At 39.9% G+C, this 19,047-nt stretch overlaps 1 protein-coding gene across 8 annotated transcripts in view; it reads left to right on the top strand.

Annotated features, from left to right (window-relative positions):
- The window catches only part of HDAC4 (histone deacetylase 4), a 428,143-nt gene that overhangs the window by 393,994 nt on the left and 15,102 nt on the right, over positions 1 to 19,047 (top strand). For all 8 annotated transcript variants that reach the window (XM_050969402.1, XM_050969401.1, XM_050969399.1 and 5 more), the window contains 2 exons: positions 11,056 to 11,174; positions 12,927 to 13,060. In XM_050969402.1, the coding sequence (XP_050825359.1) occupies positions 11,056 to 11,174; positions 12,927 to 13,060 (253 nt within the window). The remainder of the gene's footprint in view (positions 1 to 11,055; positions 11,175 to 12,926; positions 13,061 to 19,047) is intronic.

The following is a 19,047-nucleotide window of genomic DNA, read 5'->3' as shown; positions in this document are numbered from 1 at the left end:
CCTTTGACCCAAATCTGTCAGAAGGAGCTGAGTCAATATGGCATCAGTCGTGTTCATCCCCTTCCATTCAGTTAAACCTAATGCATTCTGATGTCCCTCTGGATTGTGAAGACCATGGCTGGATGGGATGGGGGCATGGTGGAGAGAGTTGCTCTCCATAGCCTCACCCCTTGCCAGCTCTGAGAGTCTCTTAACTAGTTTAATGCTCCATACCTTTTATTATGGGAAGTTCCTGGGGACCAACCAAAATTGGGCTACCATTGTGTTAGACACGGTATAAACACAGTACAGCCCCTGCCCCAGAGAGCCGACAGTCTTCAAACCCCTTTGAATTGACCAGGTGCAGTCACTGCTCTCCACACGGTGGCTGACACAGACACACACAATCTTATAATACCTTCTAAAATCACTGAGTTTTCCAACTGCCTTTCGTTCTTACACAGGAATTTGTGAGCAGACTCTTCTTTTCCATTCCCATTAGTCTCATCTTCACCCACCACAACAACGCTAGAAACCAGAGTGATGTGTGATTCCACATGAATCTGCTGTATTTGTGGGTCAATACCTGGGCCATCCATGAACATGTCTTTTGTAGCTCTGTTCCAGTGTCACCGCTGGAGCACTGCACCCTGCACTTTGATCAGCCTTGCTGCTCTACTGACATCAGACAGGCAGGCAAAATGATTGTATCAATACAAGTCCTATAATACAGCAGGAAGCCACGGTTGCAGAATATTGTCACTAGCTCAGGGTGTCTGACTTTGAAAATAAGTCTCTCTCCACTGTCTTGAGTGTTTATGTAACTGTGGGAAGCAGCTCTTTTGTAGAAACATTCTCTTCCATTCATGTTCTGTCTTTAGTATAGGTGACTTTCTAGGTCATTCATTTTGCTCTGCTCTTACCATTTATAAAAGGATTAAAACAGAACAAGACTGTGCAATATGGTAGAAGATGACTTATCAGAGCCTTGACTTTATCATATTGTCGGAGGGGATGCACAGAACACTGGAGCTTGTTCACTTGAGAGAATTTTTGTCTAGTAGCACCTTTCGGGGACTCTGTTGAAGGTTTACAGTAGTGCTTTGTTGAGCTGCAAGAGGAAAGCTCAGGGTAGGCTGATGCTACATCACTGATGCTTTAGAGCAGTGGTCCCCAACCTTTTTGTGGCCAGTAGTACATTCATGTTTTCAGAAAAGTGTGGTGGGCGCCAGCAATTTTTCAAGGCTTATTTTGTATTTGTACATTAAATAATACAAAACATATTTAATATTACACAATATATGAATCCATAAGATAAAAAGGGTAATTTTACATGTAAAAGGAATTAATTAAATTATTTGGTAATTACTCTCTCACCTTGCCATGTGAATTTGCTCTTTTTTATCTACCTGTAAGAAAAATTAAGGAGTTTTACAAAATAAATATCATAAACAGTTTTCATCTTATTTATTTTAGAAAAGTAAAACATTGTTGAACTGCTGGTCCAAATATATTTATTATTCTTAATTTAACAGAATGAAGCCTGCAGTCCCGGAGTTCTCTGTCGCCAACAGGCGCGGGGCCATAGTTTCTCTTTGGCTTAAGCCATGGCCCTGCGCCTGCCAGGGACCGAGAACACTGGCGCCCGCAGCCTGCAGCCCCAAAGTTCTCTGTCGCCAGCAGGCGCGGGCCCACGGCTTCTCTCCGGCTTCAAAGCTGGAGAGAAGCTGTGGCCTGGTGCCTACCGGGGACAGAGAATACCAGTACTCGCAGCCTACAGCCCTGTGCCTGCCAGGGACAGAGAACGCCGGTGCCCACAGCCTGCAGCCCCGGAGAAGCTGGAGAGAAGCCATGGCCCCGCATCTGCCAGGGACAGAGAACGCCGGTGCCCACAGCCTGCAGCCCCGGAGAAGCTGGAGAGAAGCCATGGCTCCGCATCTGCCAGGGACAGAGAACATCGGCACCCGCAGCTTCCAGGCCCCGGAGTTCTCTATCCCCAGCAAGTACAGGGCCGCGGCTTCTCTCCCCTGCTGGGCACTAGGTGGGCACACATAAATGCCCCGGCAGGTGCCATGGCGCCTGCAGGCACCACGTTGGGGACCACTGCTTTAGAACTTAGTGGAAGTCTGTAGTAAGGCACTTTCCCCTTATGAATGTGGGCAGCATAGAAGGAAAGTATGACAGGTACTGTCAAAATTATGGAATAACAGGGTGAAATGAGGACAACCAAGTTTGACTAAAGTGTTACATAATATACTGGTACGTAGAGGACTGTGTGTGAGACAACACGTTCCTTTCTAAATATTTTTACTAGTTTCTTTCCATGTGAAAATATGTATAGGTTCGTGATCTGACGTATTTGTAGGTTTCATCCTTCCCAGAGATCATTCTGCATCTTTTTCTACAATTATCCGCTGAAGTGGTTTTCTGACTTCAAGTCAGGTTTAATGGACTTCTGGCAAATGTCTGTATAATTTAGGGCAATGTAAACATGCGAAGTATCAGATACAAATATCTTGACATTTTTGAAAATACACAGATGGAATATCAACTTCATGAGGTTCTATTGCATCTTTTCAATCTAGTGGAACCAGTAGCATTATTTCCTTTACTCAGTGTGCATATTTTTATCTCATAAAAATATTAATGTATTTTACTAACAAATAGAGATTTAACTCAACAATTTTTTTAAAAGATTACATATAATTTATATAATTTACAATAATTTATAATTAAGAAACTATCATTTATCTTCCCATTTTCCTCCACTTGCAGGAGAACTGTGATGTTATACTATTGTGCAAAGTGGAGGTCTTTTTATCCTAGTACTCAACAAGATTGATCTTTTCATTCTAGGAAAAACCTGTAGCCCAGAGCTGAATGGCAAATTGCTATTATATTTTAATTGAATTTCAAGGCTGTAGGAAAATTGTTCAGAATAGTCTTAAAAAAAATAACGTACCCAGCCATTGCCTAATTGATGCTGACACTTATTGACCAGAGAATATGGCTAATCAGCGTACACACACCAAACATGGTCATGGCCGTCATTTTGCGAGTACTGTTGTGAGGAAAGTTACTTGCCCGACCAATCTTACACATAGTAACACCAGCCATATACACACACACACACACCTTCAGCATAGAAGTTCAGTTGGATTCCTTTTTAATCTTATGCCAAGTTCTTTCATGATAATACATTATCAAGTGACCTTTTTAAATCTTAACCAGCTTCTTTGAAAAACATTTTCCTGAACTTTTTTTAAATTTTAATGTAAAAAATGCTTTGAAGTTTAAAATTTATAGTCCCCTGAAAGTTAGACAAGAGAAGGGAATGGGTCATATATCCTTTTTGTGTGTGTGCGCGCGTGCACCCCATGAGACAATACATGCCTTTAAGGCAGCACCTTGTTATTCCGACCCATCGAATGCCACGTTGCATTTGCAGGGAATCAAACCTAAGATGAAAAAAAGATAAGAAAATTGGCCCTAATGAAATCCAGAAGAAGCAGGCACTTTCACCATGAACTTGGAAACTCACGGCAGAGAACTGAACTTTAATTCAAACCAGTCCAAATGCCAAACTGTGAGGCTTTGAAGTCTGTAGAGGAATCAATGAAAATCCTTTGAGCTAGGCAGAGATACTGATGTACTCTTTTTTTACTTTAACTCCTGATATTCTTGACTACATTGTATTTAGAAAGGTACCTTTCTATGTAACAAGATGAGGAAGAAAAAATGTGCAACAATGGCTGGAATTTTAAAGGTCGTGACTGATCCATGGGTTTGATAAAAGTATGCATTCGAATGAAGAAGTAATTGGGTAGTTGGCATCATAAAGTAATCTACTTATGATAAAACAAATGACTGCAAGTTAAATTCCTAGTTTTCTTCAAGTTCAAAAACAATTTCAGATAGGACCATTTTCCTAGTTCCAAAGGGAAATTCATAATTTAGGGTTAGGATTTTCTATTGATCATTATACCAATAACCTGAAAATAAACAAACATGTTTGAGCTAAAAGAACACGGAGCACTTGTTGCACCTGAGAGACTAACACATTTATTTGGGCATAAGCTTTTGTGGGCTAAAACCCACTTCATCAGATGCATGTAGTGGAAAATACAGTAGAAAGATATATAAACACAGAGAACAGGAAAAAGTGGGTGTTGCCATACCAACTCTAACAAGACTAGTCAATTAAGGTGAGCTGTTATCAGCAGGAGAAAAAAAAACTTTTGTAGTGATGATCAGAATGGCCCATTTCAAACAGTTGACAAGAAGATGTGACTAACAGTAGGGGGAAAATTAATTTGCAAACTGGACACCATTAAATTAGGCTTGAATAAGGACTGAGAGTGGATGGGTCATTACACAAAGTAAAAACTATTTCCTATGCTAATTTTTCTCTAAGGTGCCACGACTCCTCATTCTTTTTGCTGATACAGACTAGCACAGCTACCACTCTGAAACATGTTTGAGCTAGAAGTTTGTGTTAGACAGAAGAACCAAGATATCTTAATACCTTGGGAAGTGGAAATAATTAGTAATTGTGTTTTGAGTTGTTTCAAAAGCAAGAGTTAAAAATTTCAGAATTGTTTTATCCTGAGCTGTGCCATTTGTACTATCCATAACTGAAGGCTGAAATCACAGACAGCTGAGAACATGAGTAGATTTCACTTTGTTCTGAAGTTGGGGTGACATCATTAATGATAAATTTTGAAAGAGATCACTTCAACCATCAGTGGGCATTCCATATGACAAAACTGATTTGGTATTTCTTTCAGTGCTTGGCACTGTTCCATGGTATTGTAACAATGACTATGCTTGCTTAAAACAGTATAACATTATAATTTAGCTAACCATTTACTGCACTAACATTCCACAGCTGAATTCACCACTAAAGTATTTGTCCAATACAGATTTCATAGATTATGGCGAAGTGAATTAAACTCAAATGTATGTAATATAATTAAAATAATTTCTTAAATTATCAAAATGTTATTGGAATCCATTCTTGTTGCTACATAGTTATAGAACAAACTTTTGTAAAGTTCAGTTTGTTTCCTAACTTGTTTTATAAGAGGAAATAATGTTCCTCTTCCTTAAACTCTCATAACATTTTAAAAGGTTATGTTTAATTACAGGGCGCAAACCTGCCAAGGAAAATCTTAGTAAAAGTGTGAAGATTGTGTTCAGGTCCTTATTACAAGGCTAGAACAATTACCTTTAACACATGAAATAAGGTTTTGCTAGCACCTTGTTGTAAGTCACTGTAAGAACATATCCACAATGGAGCACTAGCAGTTGTGTTGTCTTGTCTTTGGTTTACCTTGGCTACATGACAGTGATCTCCTGAAGCATTAATATTCTATGTATAATTTTATTTTAATGTTGTTCACCTTTTAGTTCAAATTATAAGTCAAATGAGTATTGTTTGTTGGAAGATTCTTCTTGTACTAGATTTCTTACAGACCCATGTACATATCATAGAAAACTAGGTTTTTTTAAATAATCTATTTATGCAAAAAATATATATGAGAGATATGCAGAACTGTATTTTTGGAATTTGGTTTGGTTTTGCTTCTAAGACTTTTTCCATAGAAATGTCACCTTTATATTTTAGATTTTATATGCTCTGCCTATTTATGTCTTAGCTAAATTCCTAAACCTATTTGGCATAATAAATTATTGTAGAGACGATTACTGCTACAAATGGAGGACATGATTTCGAGAGCGAGATTAGCAACAGATGTAGATGATGTTTTGTTATAGAATGCCAACAGTAAGGGAAATGTTTCTAAATAAAATAAAATGCTATGCATCATTTTGCAGCTGGCATCAATAGACCTAAAGATTTTAGAATTGTTCATCAGTTAGAAAATTTAAGTATTCTTTTCAATGAATTGTGCAATATTATACATAGTGCTTTAATTTCTGACGTGAGTGCTAATAGATTTTAAAAGTTGCAGAAGTAGACAGATTAAATCAAAATTAAAGAAATTATCAAAATTTCAAATTAAACAATAGTGAAATCATTAATTGAAGGTTTACTACAGTGAATTTTAACTGCTGCATAACTGTTCATCTTATTCGTGATTGTTTTAAGATTAACTGAAAAGGTTTAAGAAAGAAGAATGTTGCTTAAAAAGTGTAATTAGTGCTTGTAATTTATATAATTCACAACATTTGAAGAAGAAAAAAAGGTTCGAAGCATTCTGTGTTGCAATTCTCTTGATTCTTCTGACAGTCCCAGCACCCACCCCACACAAAGGCAGAAAGAGCCCATTCTGTATAAAATGCTGCTTTTATTCCCCTACCTTTCTGTCTATGGCCTTTGCAAAATACACCTGTCATTGCAGTATCAAGGAATCACTTCTAATTTCTCCTGCGTTATTTTCTGGGGTTCATGCTCAATTTTAGTCAAAAGAGTATTTTCCCCCATGTACTTCATCTTCCAAAAAAAAAAAAAAAAACAGGTATGTTAGGTGCATCTGACAAAATGTTGTCAACAAGTAAAACACTAGAAATGCAGCTCAGTTGCTCTGTGGCTTTTGTTCAAACCTTAAAAAAGATTCACATATAAAACTTGAGCCTAAAGGAATTTTTTTTTAGAGCAGTATTAGGGAGTAAAAATAAGAGGTTAGAATGCAATGGGTGTTTAAACATAGGGTAGCTGGGAGCGAGGCTCACAGGTGGGGTAGACAGACTCACAATTTCTAAAAACAGCAGTGAGGACGCTGTGACTCAGGCAGTGGCTCAGGTTCTCATGCCCACTGACACCCTGAGTATGAGCTCACGTGACTAGCCAAGTCCCACCAGAGTTGCAACATCCACACTGCTATTCTTTAGCACTCCAGCTCGAGTCCCATTAGCATGAGTCTGTCTACCTGGGCTGAGAGGCTCTCTTCCAGCTGCACTGTAGAGATTCCCATAGAGTACAGTTAGTACAGTCAAAAATCATGTGGATGGTGCCATAGGCCCCAATCTTTCAGTCAGATCAATGTGGCTGGAGCCCTGTGCCCTTGCTGGGACAGTGGGACCTCTGCATGGGTGCCAGCGTATGCTTGATTAGATCCAGTTGTAGAACCAGGGCAATATTTTAGACCCCTTATTTGTGATGCCAATCGTGTCTTATTTGTGAGTTTTTGGAGTAGAGATTGTGTCTTCCTAATGCATTTATCCAGCAGGTAGCACATTGGCACCCAATCCCTGTTTGCAGCCTTTGGGCACTACTATAAAGAAGGGAGTAATACATTTTAAAACAACAGCTGACCTAAGACATGGGCTAGAGTTTTGGGCCTGAGACATGAATCAAGGAGGGGATTCAGGTCTGGATTCCAGGGCACTAAAATCTCATGTGCTGGGTTTCATGGAATTTTGACCACAGATTTGATCAAGCATTGTTAGCTTAGGGTTCTTTGTTTATTTAAAGCTTTTTGCATGAGATTTTAGCTGCATCTGAGTGGGAAATCTACCCACTCTAAATTTTGTATCAGCCTGGAACCAAAATTGGAGAAGGAGCGAGGCTTAGATCCCAGGATTTGCATCCAAACCCTGCCCTCAGATTTGTCAGGTAGTTCAGACTCTCAGTTGTGTTTCTGGCCCAATTCTAATTACACTGATTTGTCCTGGACAGGTCGTCTGCAGCTCAAATTTCTCAGACTTTTGAGGGCCTAATGATCACCTGAAACGTTATTTCAAATATTGAGCAGCACTAATTACCTTTTAAAACATTAGATATTTGAAAGCAGCAAAGAGACTTGTGACACCTTATAGACTAACAGACGTATTGGAGCATGAGCTTTCGTGGGTGAATACCCACTTTGTCAGATGCATGGGACATGCATGCGATGAAGTGGGTATTCACTCACGAAAGCTCATGCTCCAATACGTCTGTTAGTCTACAAGGTGCCACAGGACTCTTTGCTGCTTTTACAGATCCAGTCTAACATGGCTACCCTCTGATACATTACATATATGCAGTAGTAGCCATTAAAAATCTTGCATTTGCCAACTATTACAATACTGTTACCAGAGAGATCTCCTTTTTTAAATAAAGGGGGAACCGAGAATCTCAGATACCTGTGTGTGAGATAACTATTGGCAAATACTGACTTTTAAGGGTAACCATGGCGCTTCCTCTTTTCAGTGTGTTCGAATAAGTTTCATGTTCTTAATTTTCAGCAAACTCTTAGCAGTTCATATGGGTGTATGTATTCTTCATGCCACTAGAGGGTATCTTTTAACTTCTGGCAGGTCTGCATGTAACTGATGAATGCCACTGATGATGTGAGTAAGATGTGCTTATTGCTCACCTGAAATTTGCTGTTACTTCACATTACTCCAGTATGCTAATTTTTGGAAATCAACAGAATGCAGTATTCCATGATGCATAAAAAAAGAAAATAATTGTCAATCACTGGTCATATCAACTGTTTGTATTGGCATGTTCCATATAGTGTAATATTATAATTACACAATTCAAAGTTGATTTTGGTTTTCACTTTGATTGGAGTTGGGGTGATACCACACAGCAGGAACAAATACTAGCAACTCTCAAAAAACCCTAGTTCTGAAAAAATCTGATGAGTTTAGCAGTTTTCTTTTGGCTAGAAACTAAATAGCTCAGCAGTACTTCAAAGCACAGAAAAGAAAACCTTTGCCACATGCACTTGCTTCGAAACTGCTGCTTAAGTTCTTTGTGAATGAGGTGGTTTTTACTTAGAATGTCTGTGGGTTTCAGTAAAAAGATTTTCTTGGCTTTAAAGTCATAAGCAAAAAGTCCTACTAAGGCTTTATTAAATAATAATGTGTGTGGAGGAAAAGTTTACATGGCAATAAATTCATTGAGGAAAAAATTAAAATCTGGTCTTTCTGGAGTTATGACAGCAGTTAAAAGCCCTCTGCAGTACAGCAAACAGCATCATCACTCAAATTAGAACTGTGACCCACAACCACTGCAAAAAAACATATTTTTTCTGACAGAGTAAGGAAAGTGAAGTAGTTTCTTCTATGTGTCTTTATAACAGTGCTGATGAACCACCAGTAATAAATGCAGGAGCTCCTTAGATTACCATAGCAATCTTATGTGAGGAGGTGAAACCAAAAGACTTTTGTCAGACCACACACTACTCAGTTTTTTCTTTCGCCGTTCTGAAACTTTTTATTTTTCCCTGTGCACGAATGCCACGTTGTTCACCTTTAGTGACCTAACCCCAGTTTTTTCTGGTGTACACTGGGATTCCCTTTGACATGGCAGACAGTATTTAAAGCCCTGTGAAAATCGTACACCACTTGCCATCGGTTCCTTGTGCCAGCTTGCAGTATATACTGGTAATACAGTAATACTGTAAAAAGCTTTAAGGAAACTAATATAAGTGCATAGGTATGATCACCAGTCCCATTGTGAGCATATTTTGAAGAGAGAGTTAACATTTATTTTACACAAAATGCAAAATCACATGCTTGGCGATTAAGGGTTTTCCTAATTAGGAGAGTGAGTTAGAAACTGGAAATAGAGAGTACTGCCATCTCCAGTTTCACTGACATAAGACTTCAGAAAGGTGGAATGTCATTACCCAGTTTCCCCTAGTCATTCCAGGAGTGTCCTGAATTCTTTAATAATCATAGTAGAAAATCCTATTTTATAGGGAATGAGTTTTGTGTATCCTTCCTCTTCTACCATTCATGTCACTTATCAATGACAGTGTGGATGATTGCAGTCACTCGAGCCAGTTTTGTGAGTGTGTCTCTGCTGTACACTGAATACAAAGTGAGTGTACCATCAAACTGAGCCGTTTACAAAGGCATTCCTCCAAGAATACTTCCTGGAAGCTTTCCTAGTCACGGGATTTTGTGGGTCTGTAACATTTTTATTGAGGCAGCTTTGGTTCTCTGTTTTAAAATGGCATATTTTCAGTTCTGCAATGCCCTTACCAGTGAGATTGGCATAAACTGCAATTTTTTATTCCCTATTCAGCAGCTCATTTTGCCTAAATTTTCATCATGACATCTGAATTTTTTTCCAATCTATATTTTGAGTCGGAACTAAGGTTGGGTCGATTTTTAGGGGACAGGAAAAAAGATAAACCAATATGATAGTACCTTTGTACGGAATACGACACTGAGATTAGTATCTGTTGACACTTGCAGAGAAATATTTTCTGTATTCCATTTTAGTTTTATTTCTTATTCCCCTCTGACATTGTACCACCCTAAAATGGATTGAGTTGCTTTGTGTCTATATAAAAGTAGGTAAGTGAGATATATATATATATATATATATTTTTAATTTCAGCAATATTAAAGCTTCCTTTTGGTCTATCCATGTATTTATAGACCATTTGTTTATGGTAACACGTTATTGCCAGCTTTCGGTCACTTGTTCTATTACTAGTTGAGTGGCGGTTCTGTAAAGGAAAAGACAGACGTGGTTTTCCTCTGTCCCAGCCACACACAGCTCTGCACTGGATAGTGCTTGTGGCATGCCAGCCTTTAATTATGGTTAATGAAAACTGTGGGATGGAAAAAATAAGTGCCTTTGCAAAAGCTGGAGAAGTATCATTGCTGCATCTGGGGAGACAAATGCCATGCAGGGAGGTTATTAAATTATGGCTTTTCCACTTAGTCACTGCCAGTTTACCCTATCTTTTCCCCTTTCATCCCTCTCCCCATCTCTAACTTGACCTCCAGCACACAAAGAACAAAAGGTCTGAGATGACCAAACAGAGAGTCAGTCACTCCTGGAAATCTAAAATTTATTGGATGGTGGGCTATTTTCCTATTCAGATTGTTATACTGTTAGTGGTTGAAATAATCAACCCCACTGAATAAACAACATTACAAACTGGCATTGACTTCAGAACAGAACTGCATGAGATGACATACCAGTGTGCTCTGTTAACCAGTTCCTAGTGTTCTCATCGTTTGAGAAGAGAAAAGGGGAAATGACCTTTGCTAACTTCAAAAATAATGCAATTTATAATTGTTTGCTCAAGGTGATCTCAATGTTCCTCGGTTCGTTCAAGAGCCAGACAAAATAATCAGTCTGCCATTGTTACATTTTTGTTGCAGAACGGTAGTAATGCCAATTGCCAATGAATTTGCCCCAGATGTTGTGCTGGTGTCATCTGGTTTTGATGCAGTGGAAGGCCATCCTACGCCTCTTGGAGGATATAATCTATCAGCAAAATGTAAGTTGCAGCTTTACAACTGGGCAGATCCTAAACTGGTGTAAACTATCATTGCCCTATTAACTTCAATGGAGCTGTTACAGTTTACGCCAGGATTCTGTCTCCATTTTTAAATGTAAACATTTTCAGAAAACTGTTCGTACCTTTTGTTGTTTCATTGTGTAATACTCGGCCTCCTGGCTGAGGGGTGAAAACATTATCTAAAGTTGTGTTTATTTCAGGCCACCTAAAAAAATAACATGAAAAATTCTTCTTCTGTTGGTCTATTGGTGCATCTTATTCTTATAAAACACGATTCATATTCGATTCTAAATATAGAGAAAGATACTTGCCAAATAACAATAATTGTGACTTTTCGCTCATGCAGAAATAAAGAAAAACAAAATGTGAAAAGCAAGCAGAGTGTGTTTAGCTGTCCATTCTTTCCTCCCAGACTCATTGTAAATAATTCAGGTTGATGATTTTACTCTCTGTCTTGGCAAAAGGTTATATAATTCAGATCTCATTCTTTTTCTTTGGGATCCACACCGTGCATTGCACAAACGCAGAGCCAAACGCTTTCCCCTGTTAGGCTGGTGTAAATCTGGACTCTTTCCATGTAATTCAGCAGAAAACAGGATTTGACCCAAAGAATCTAAAATCAGAAGGAATTTTTAGTGTTTTGTTGTCTGTCCTTAAAAGTCCTTTTAAAATTTTTTAAAAGGAAGTAGAAGTCATGACTTTAATAAAAAGATTTAAGTGAAATAGGAGAGCTGTAAGAGACAAGTTATTTAAAGGTATCCCCAAACACTTTGTAAATGGTGATACCTTGTTTGCTTTTTTGTTGAATTTCTCTAATTGTATACGGCTCTCATAATATGTAAAATTGAGCTAAGGGGAATTATTATGTCGTTGGTTCAGTCAGTGGGTTTTGTCCCAAAGCTATTAATTAATACATTACAATACATGCAATATTGTTGCTGCAAAGGTGCTTGTGAGCCTTAGTAAAATAGAAAATAGAGAAGTCTGAAGGAGGAGGTAATGCATTGGGTTTTTTCAGATTCTGAATCTGTCGTTTAATCTGTGTGGGGGTTTTTTTTAAAGTAGAATTAAATATACTGTGTGTCAAATGATCAAAGCCCAGGTGCCCCACAGATTTTTATAGCATGTTGTATATGTGAAGAAGCTGATACTGAGCATTAGATGTCAGATACCCGTGGAACATTATAATCCATTTTTTTCCCCCCACAAATAGAAGCACAAGCCACAGATGGTGGTTTTTTCCCCCTGCTATCTCCTGTACTGCATTGATTCTGGAGAGCATATCATATATAATATAACATAAAGATCAGATAAGGTACAAGTGACCTCCTTCTAGTCTTTTCTTCCCTCCCAAAGTGATTGTTTGCTACTATAATAATTCAAAGCATTAAAACAAAGTGGGGCAAATTCTGACCTCAGTTGTGCTGGTGTAAATCTGAAGTAACTCCAGTGACGTTTATGGAGGTACTCCAGATTTGCACCCGTGTGAGATCAGAATCTGTCCCATAATGCATACGTGTAATCGGATCCAAAGGGGAGCCATAGCTGAAATTCTGAAACGAATGTATTAAAATAAAACCTGGCTTATATTATGTGTTTAGTCCTCCCAGATCCCTTGTGGGTTTTTTAATATGATGTAATTCCTTTTATAATTCTTTGATCCTTTGCCAGGAGTCTGATTCCACTGTCAACCTTTGCCCTTTTGTTGCATTTCCTGTTTCCCTGTTACAGGCTTTGGGTACCTGACGAAGCAGCTGATGGGATTGGCCGGAGGTCGAATTGTTCTGGCCCTCGAAGGAGGTCATGACCTGACAGCCATTTGTGATGCATCTGAGGCATGTGTTTCTGCTTTGCTGGGAAACGAGGTATAAAGAAAATTAAAGGCACTGTGAATGGCTGTATGTTGACAAATTTAAGATGCTACAATTTCAACAACTGTATTGCAAAGCTGAACATTATCAAAGTGCATTTTGCCAGCATTGATTAGGAAGTTCCTAAACTTCTGAAACTTTGATCTTTGTTTTTAGTCCTTCCTTTAAAGGAACAGTATCAGTGGAGAGCACAGATACTTTTTTAAAAAGCTTACCTTGCCACTCTTATCAACAAATTAAACAATAAGAATTGAGTGAATTTTAAAAGCAAAATTTATTTTTGCCGCTTGTTTGTATTTTGCATTTTCCTCATCCTGGACAAGGACAACAAATTAGTCATCCAAATAAATATGTCTATAGCCATTCTCTGGCCCTTTTTCTCCTCATTGCTGTCCTTACCCAGTGCAGTAGGATAGCGTCCTTTGTGCTGTTTGTTTCAATATTTCATTCCGTTTTATTTTTTCCTGCCCTCAGTTTTTCAGTGTGCTGCAGATTTCTGTACTGAAAGTGCGTAGAGTATTATGGAAATTGTCAGTGGAAGGACTGGAGCGTTTGATAGCTGGACTGGGGACTATTAAGCTGTTGGGCCCCATGGAAGTGTGAAAAGCAGGTCTAGTTCTTGACATCCAGAAAACAGTTGAACCTTTTGGTATGGGGAAGCCACTTCCCTTTCTGTTTTGGGTAGGGATGGTAAGTGTATGGAAGGAAGGAATAGAATTCCTCATTCCCATCCCAGCAATTTTTGATGGCAACCTTATTGCTCCCTGCCACTGCATCCAGCAACAAGAAATAAGTACATTATAGTTGGATGTTTCTACCAAAATTCTCAGCAATGAACTAGTTAACATTAGAATTGTCAGACTGGAGCCCTAGGAAGTATCCACTATTAGCTCAGAAGATGTCATTGTAGCAAAAGCTCTCAAGAGCCTTTCAAAAAATCAGTGTTGAAGATGAGTGAAGAAAAGCAATATCACTTCTATTCATTGTCTGGATCATACGCAGCTGAGACTTGCAGCAGCATGCGAAAGTGATTAGATATATTTTCAAACTGGAGCTATGCTATTAAAGTGGGATATCATCACAGATTGAATCAGTGTGCTGTGTGAATTATTTTGGGCTATCTTTTCGATTAAAGGATCACCATGCATACTTTGCAGTGTATTTAAACACAAAGGTCTATTTGTCATTCTGCGTGGGATATGCATGGATAACTCCCATGCAGGGCTTGGTAGATCTACTCACCCATGCTCTATACAACTGCAAGCTGATGACATGAAGGCCCCTCATTCAGTGAGTCCTGAGACATCCAGACAAATATGTCATGAATTCAACCAATCTTGAAAGGCCCGGACATCCCCGAGAGGAGAAAAGGAAGCAATCAAGACAGCCTCATGTGGGATAATATAGAGAGGAGCACCCCTGAAGGCCTCTTCCTCGGCTTCCCCAGAGAGCAAGTCTGACTGCCCATCAGATGAAGGAGGATGAAGAGCCTTTGCCTTCCTTGGAGGAAGAGAGTTTGTTCTCTTGTCACCCCTCCTTGCTGAAGAGACTACAGAGGCAATAGGTGGAGGACTATAGGGCCAAAAGCCTCCAGGTGCAGGCCATATGGAGGAAAACCTGAGTAATCTTTCAATTCTGGAGCTGTCCAAGTTGAGAATCATGACTGCAAAGCTGACATTGAACCATTAACAAGTCATAAACCTCTTTGATGTGGAGCTGCAATATAACAAGGGACCTGCTTTTCACTGCTCCAAGAAGTCCACAGTATTTGGTTTGATTCTGCATAGAAGCATGGGTGACATATATCTGATAAATGACTGCTCCAGCCAGCTCCATAACTTTGGAGTCCAAAACATTAAGGGCATTTCTGCAAGGAGAAAGATGATTCTGGAGAAGATCTCACTAATAAATCCAGCGGACCCTGGTGAGAATAGTCAGGACATCATAACGCCTGTTCCAAATTCTCTGAGTTCCCCTCTACTAGAGCCTTCAAAGGCTGTTGATTCCCTGTTTGGCTTGGCAGATTTGTCACATGCCCCAGTGGGGATGATTTTGCCAGCCAGTCTCTACCCAAGCAGCTCTATCCTTCTTTTGGTCCCTAGTAACTTGGGAACCAGCCACAGTGGCATCCCACCCCATTCATTGGTATGATGCTTGTCAGAGCCCCTCATTCTCTTGTACTACAAACTCTCAGACCTCTCATCATCAGAGGCGATTTCCTTGGCTTCATCCAAACCTTAGAGCAAAACTGCTCTTCTGCAGCCTCCCACCTTTGCAGAACACCCAGTTTAAAGCTCTGAACAAGCATTATTCTCCAGTGATCAGCTTGGTTAGAATCATTTTTTATAACACATCTTTCTGAGTTTAAGTGCTCCAAAGATTTTATTTACCTATATTATGTCTTCTCAGTAGTCACTTTGCTAGGTTGAAATGGTTCATATATTTAGACAATTTAAAGAAGAATGTTTGATTTGTTGTGTTTTGATGGGTTTTTTCATTTTTTGTTTTTTGTAATTACATCAGAATATCCATAAAGAACTTAAAAGCTTTTAAGGATGGACCTGTTCTTGTTTTTGATAAGCTGGTTATAAGACTGTGCAGATACCATGACAATGTTCTTTAACTTACACACATCAAAAAGCAGGAAGCACTGGTTTTATCAAGGTCTTTTATAAAATCTTTTTAATGCAAGGAAGTTGGAGTGAGCCACCGTTGCTGTATCCTGCGGGCCCTTTGATGAAGTTTGATATACAGTGTGTTAGACAATTTTGCATGCACGCACATGGACAGCCAGCTGTGGATAGCAACAGGCTGAAGGGGAAATTTGCTAACTTAAGATATGACTAAATTATATAGTGAAACAGAAGGAAATGAAGGGGGAAATGCAGGCCTCACAAGCTGAAATTAAATTCATCAGCTGAAATTAAAATTTTAATTTTAAGAAAATGTCTGTGTGGTTGCAAAGCCTAGAGCCAAGGATAATTCCCAAGTGTCAGGGAAATTAAAATATAGTTGTAACTGCAAGCTTCATGCATCTCAGAGTATTTTAATGTAAAATGATTTAGCAGCATCAGAAGTTAAATATTTTTTCAGTTACCATTTTTTGATTTGTTCAAAGCCACTACAAATAATTTGACTATTGTTGGAAAAAATAAAGGTTGTGGAGGGCAGGATCCACTGAGGACTTTTTCAATTTATGTAACTTATGGCCAACAAGCTGCAACTTTTATTAAATAGCATAATGAGATGACGCCTAAAGGCAACATTTGCTAATAGTTCCAGAAAGTGGAGGAGGCAACAGCAGAACAGCACAGAACAGACACCTGACCTCCCTCTACCTTCAGTATTCAGGTACCAAACATGCTAACCATCCAAGCTCTACCAGGCCACCTTTATTTCAAAGCCCATGTCTACCTGTGTTTTTACACGATTTAGATACTGGGCATGTTACTGCATCTGGAAAACATCAAATGTTGCAATGAGATGTGAGAGTTTGCTGAAGTACCAGCCTTTCCCAACCACTCCAAGGATACCCAACCACCATTATCCCCACTGAATATAACCGCCACCTAGGAAGCAACCTTTGATGCACTGGACTCTACTGTAGCTTGTATATGCCACCTGCAAATCACCCAGTCAGTTTTCAGTACACTCCCTATTTCAGTGTTACAGGTTACATCTGAGGTTGGATTATCATAAGTAATCCACTCATACCTCAGCATCTTTCCATAAAAGAGAGCACAAAAACACTCCATTCCCAGCTGATGTCTTTCCTGACATGGTCCACCAATCTGTTGGCACATCTTCAGGAGAAACTCAGGGCTGAGTTTCAGTACAGTCCAATATCACTTAACTCAAATGAGTAATTTGAGGTTTACCCACAATCAAATGGGGTGGGATGGGGTCATTAACCGGAGCTTGCACATGATGGTAATCTAACGATTCCATGACATGCGCCACCAGGTGCTCGGCTTAAAACTGGATTCTGTCCAAAAGGGAAGCCACGCTGTGACTGCCGGTGCTGAACAGCTGCTTGTACCTGGTGAATGATGCCGTTGCTTAAAATCCAAACTATATCTGAAGACCACTGAAATAGTCTTTCCAAGATTAGGAGAAAATGCAGGCACAGGGTCTCAGCCAGGATGAAGAATCATAGTGCCAGGACAGATAAGTATGAAGGGTTGATTGACCTGTCTGGAAGAGGGGACGCTGTGTCCTGTCAGATGTAATCTTGAACCTAGCGTAACACTTCTCATCCAGTTCCTGAACATCTTGGTTAGGGAGCCTGACCACAGCAATACGGGCAGCAATACCTATCAGGAATGAAAGAGACCTCAGTGCTCCGTGGTCTGAGTTCACCAAGGCCAGTTGTACCCTAAGAATAGCAAAGTGTTAGTACTGCATGGGGGAGGGGAGTAGAGTTACCAAGCGGAGACAAGACGGTATTGTCTACAGGGTGCTGTGGCCTGAGATGGCTGTAATAGGGCAAGCCGACTCACTAAGCACCTGCTACAGGGGAACCAACAATCCAACATCCACTTGGTTCATTTTGAAATAACATTGTTGCAGGCCAAAATTTCAGGGATAAGAGAGATCATCCATGAGGAGACTGCCAGGCTGAGGCCTGCTTCAAGCCCTAGTCACCCACTCACCACCCCCAGTGCACCACGAAAGACTGCAGAAAAGATTGCCTGAGAGAAGAGAGACTGTCTCCCCAAGACAGTTGTCTGGACAGAGCTACATAATACTTTGTAACAAGGAGTTTGGCACCCAACCTACCCCCCCTCCATCCTCCACAACATGAATCCGCAGCAGGTATCTGAACAGCCAGCCAACCACACAACGTGGCTGTCCGTAACCAGCCACCTCAACACATCTGGGTATGGCATGAAGGAATGAGTGAGGTAGTGTTTCTCAAGCTCAGCAGTGAACTGCTCTACTTGGTGAGGGAGACTGGCTGAAAACTCCCAAGAACTTTGGTCACCCTGCACTGAATGAAATGCTCAGATCCGGCCTGATATGGCTGCAAATACCGTTGGTCATTTCTCAGTGCCACTCCTGTCAAACACCTCCAGGCCATGGTTGTCCTGGCTTCGCTGTGGGCTCTGGCCACCCCTCTCAAGCAGCTGCTAAAACCACCTCCTGAAAATAACATTCACCAATGCTATTAATACATACAGCCATGCCAGGCTCTGAAAAGACAGTGTAAATGTTACACTCTAGATCATGAAGGGGGGAAGGTCCTGACCAGCTTTGGAACCTTGGGTGGGGTCCTGCACATTGGATAATAAACCATGTGAACTTCAACCTTATTTCTGTCCCACATCTCATTACTGACATGGTAACAGTCACTGGTATTGGAGAAGCAAACTCCAGTGAAGATGGAGTAGTGTCAATCCTCCTAGAAAACAGGGCTACCAGTAACAGAGTGAAACTGCCTGGGCCGGTCCTCAGACCCCACATACACAGTCTAGTGCCAACTTTGGTAGTCATGCCCCTTAAAATAAAAGGTTTTAAACATAATAAACAAGCTGTCAATAAGCAATTGTCTTAAACCTCTTCCTAGCACATGAAGATGATTTCCTACAGCTCTGCTTCAAACGTGGATAATTCCACTGCTCACAGCAGTCATATCATAAAGAATAACACACAGACAGAGCAGCTGCTAGGCTACAGCTCGGAGCCCAGCACTGCCTTTTATAATGCTGAGTGCACTGCTACATCAAGAGAAGTTGAGGGTATTCGTAAAGAGCTCACTACAGTTTTGTACAAATGAGGTGAAGAGGAAGAGTTTCTCCCGGAGTCAAAAACAAGCACTTGGCATAAAACAAGAATCAAATATAAATTGGTTCAGCCTGTATCATTTCTAGTAGGCAGATTTTTCAATGATACTAGTTTTTTGACCTGGAGAAGAGTTCTGAGAAACTCAAAAGCTTGTCTCTCTTGCCAGCAGAAATTGGTCCAATAAAAGATATTACCTC

The sequence above is a fragment of the Gopherus flavomarginatus genome, chromosome 10, assembly GCF_025201925.1.
Source record: "Gopherus flavomarginatus isolate rGopFla2 chromosome 10, rGopFla2.mat.asm, whole genome shotgun sequence".
NCBI lineage: Eukaryota > Metazoa > Chordata > Testudines > Testudinidae > Gopherus > Gopherus flavomarginatus.
The sequence above is the reverse complement of the archived record's forward strand: the minus strand, read 5'-3'. Positions and strand labels throughout refer to the sequence as shown.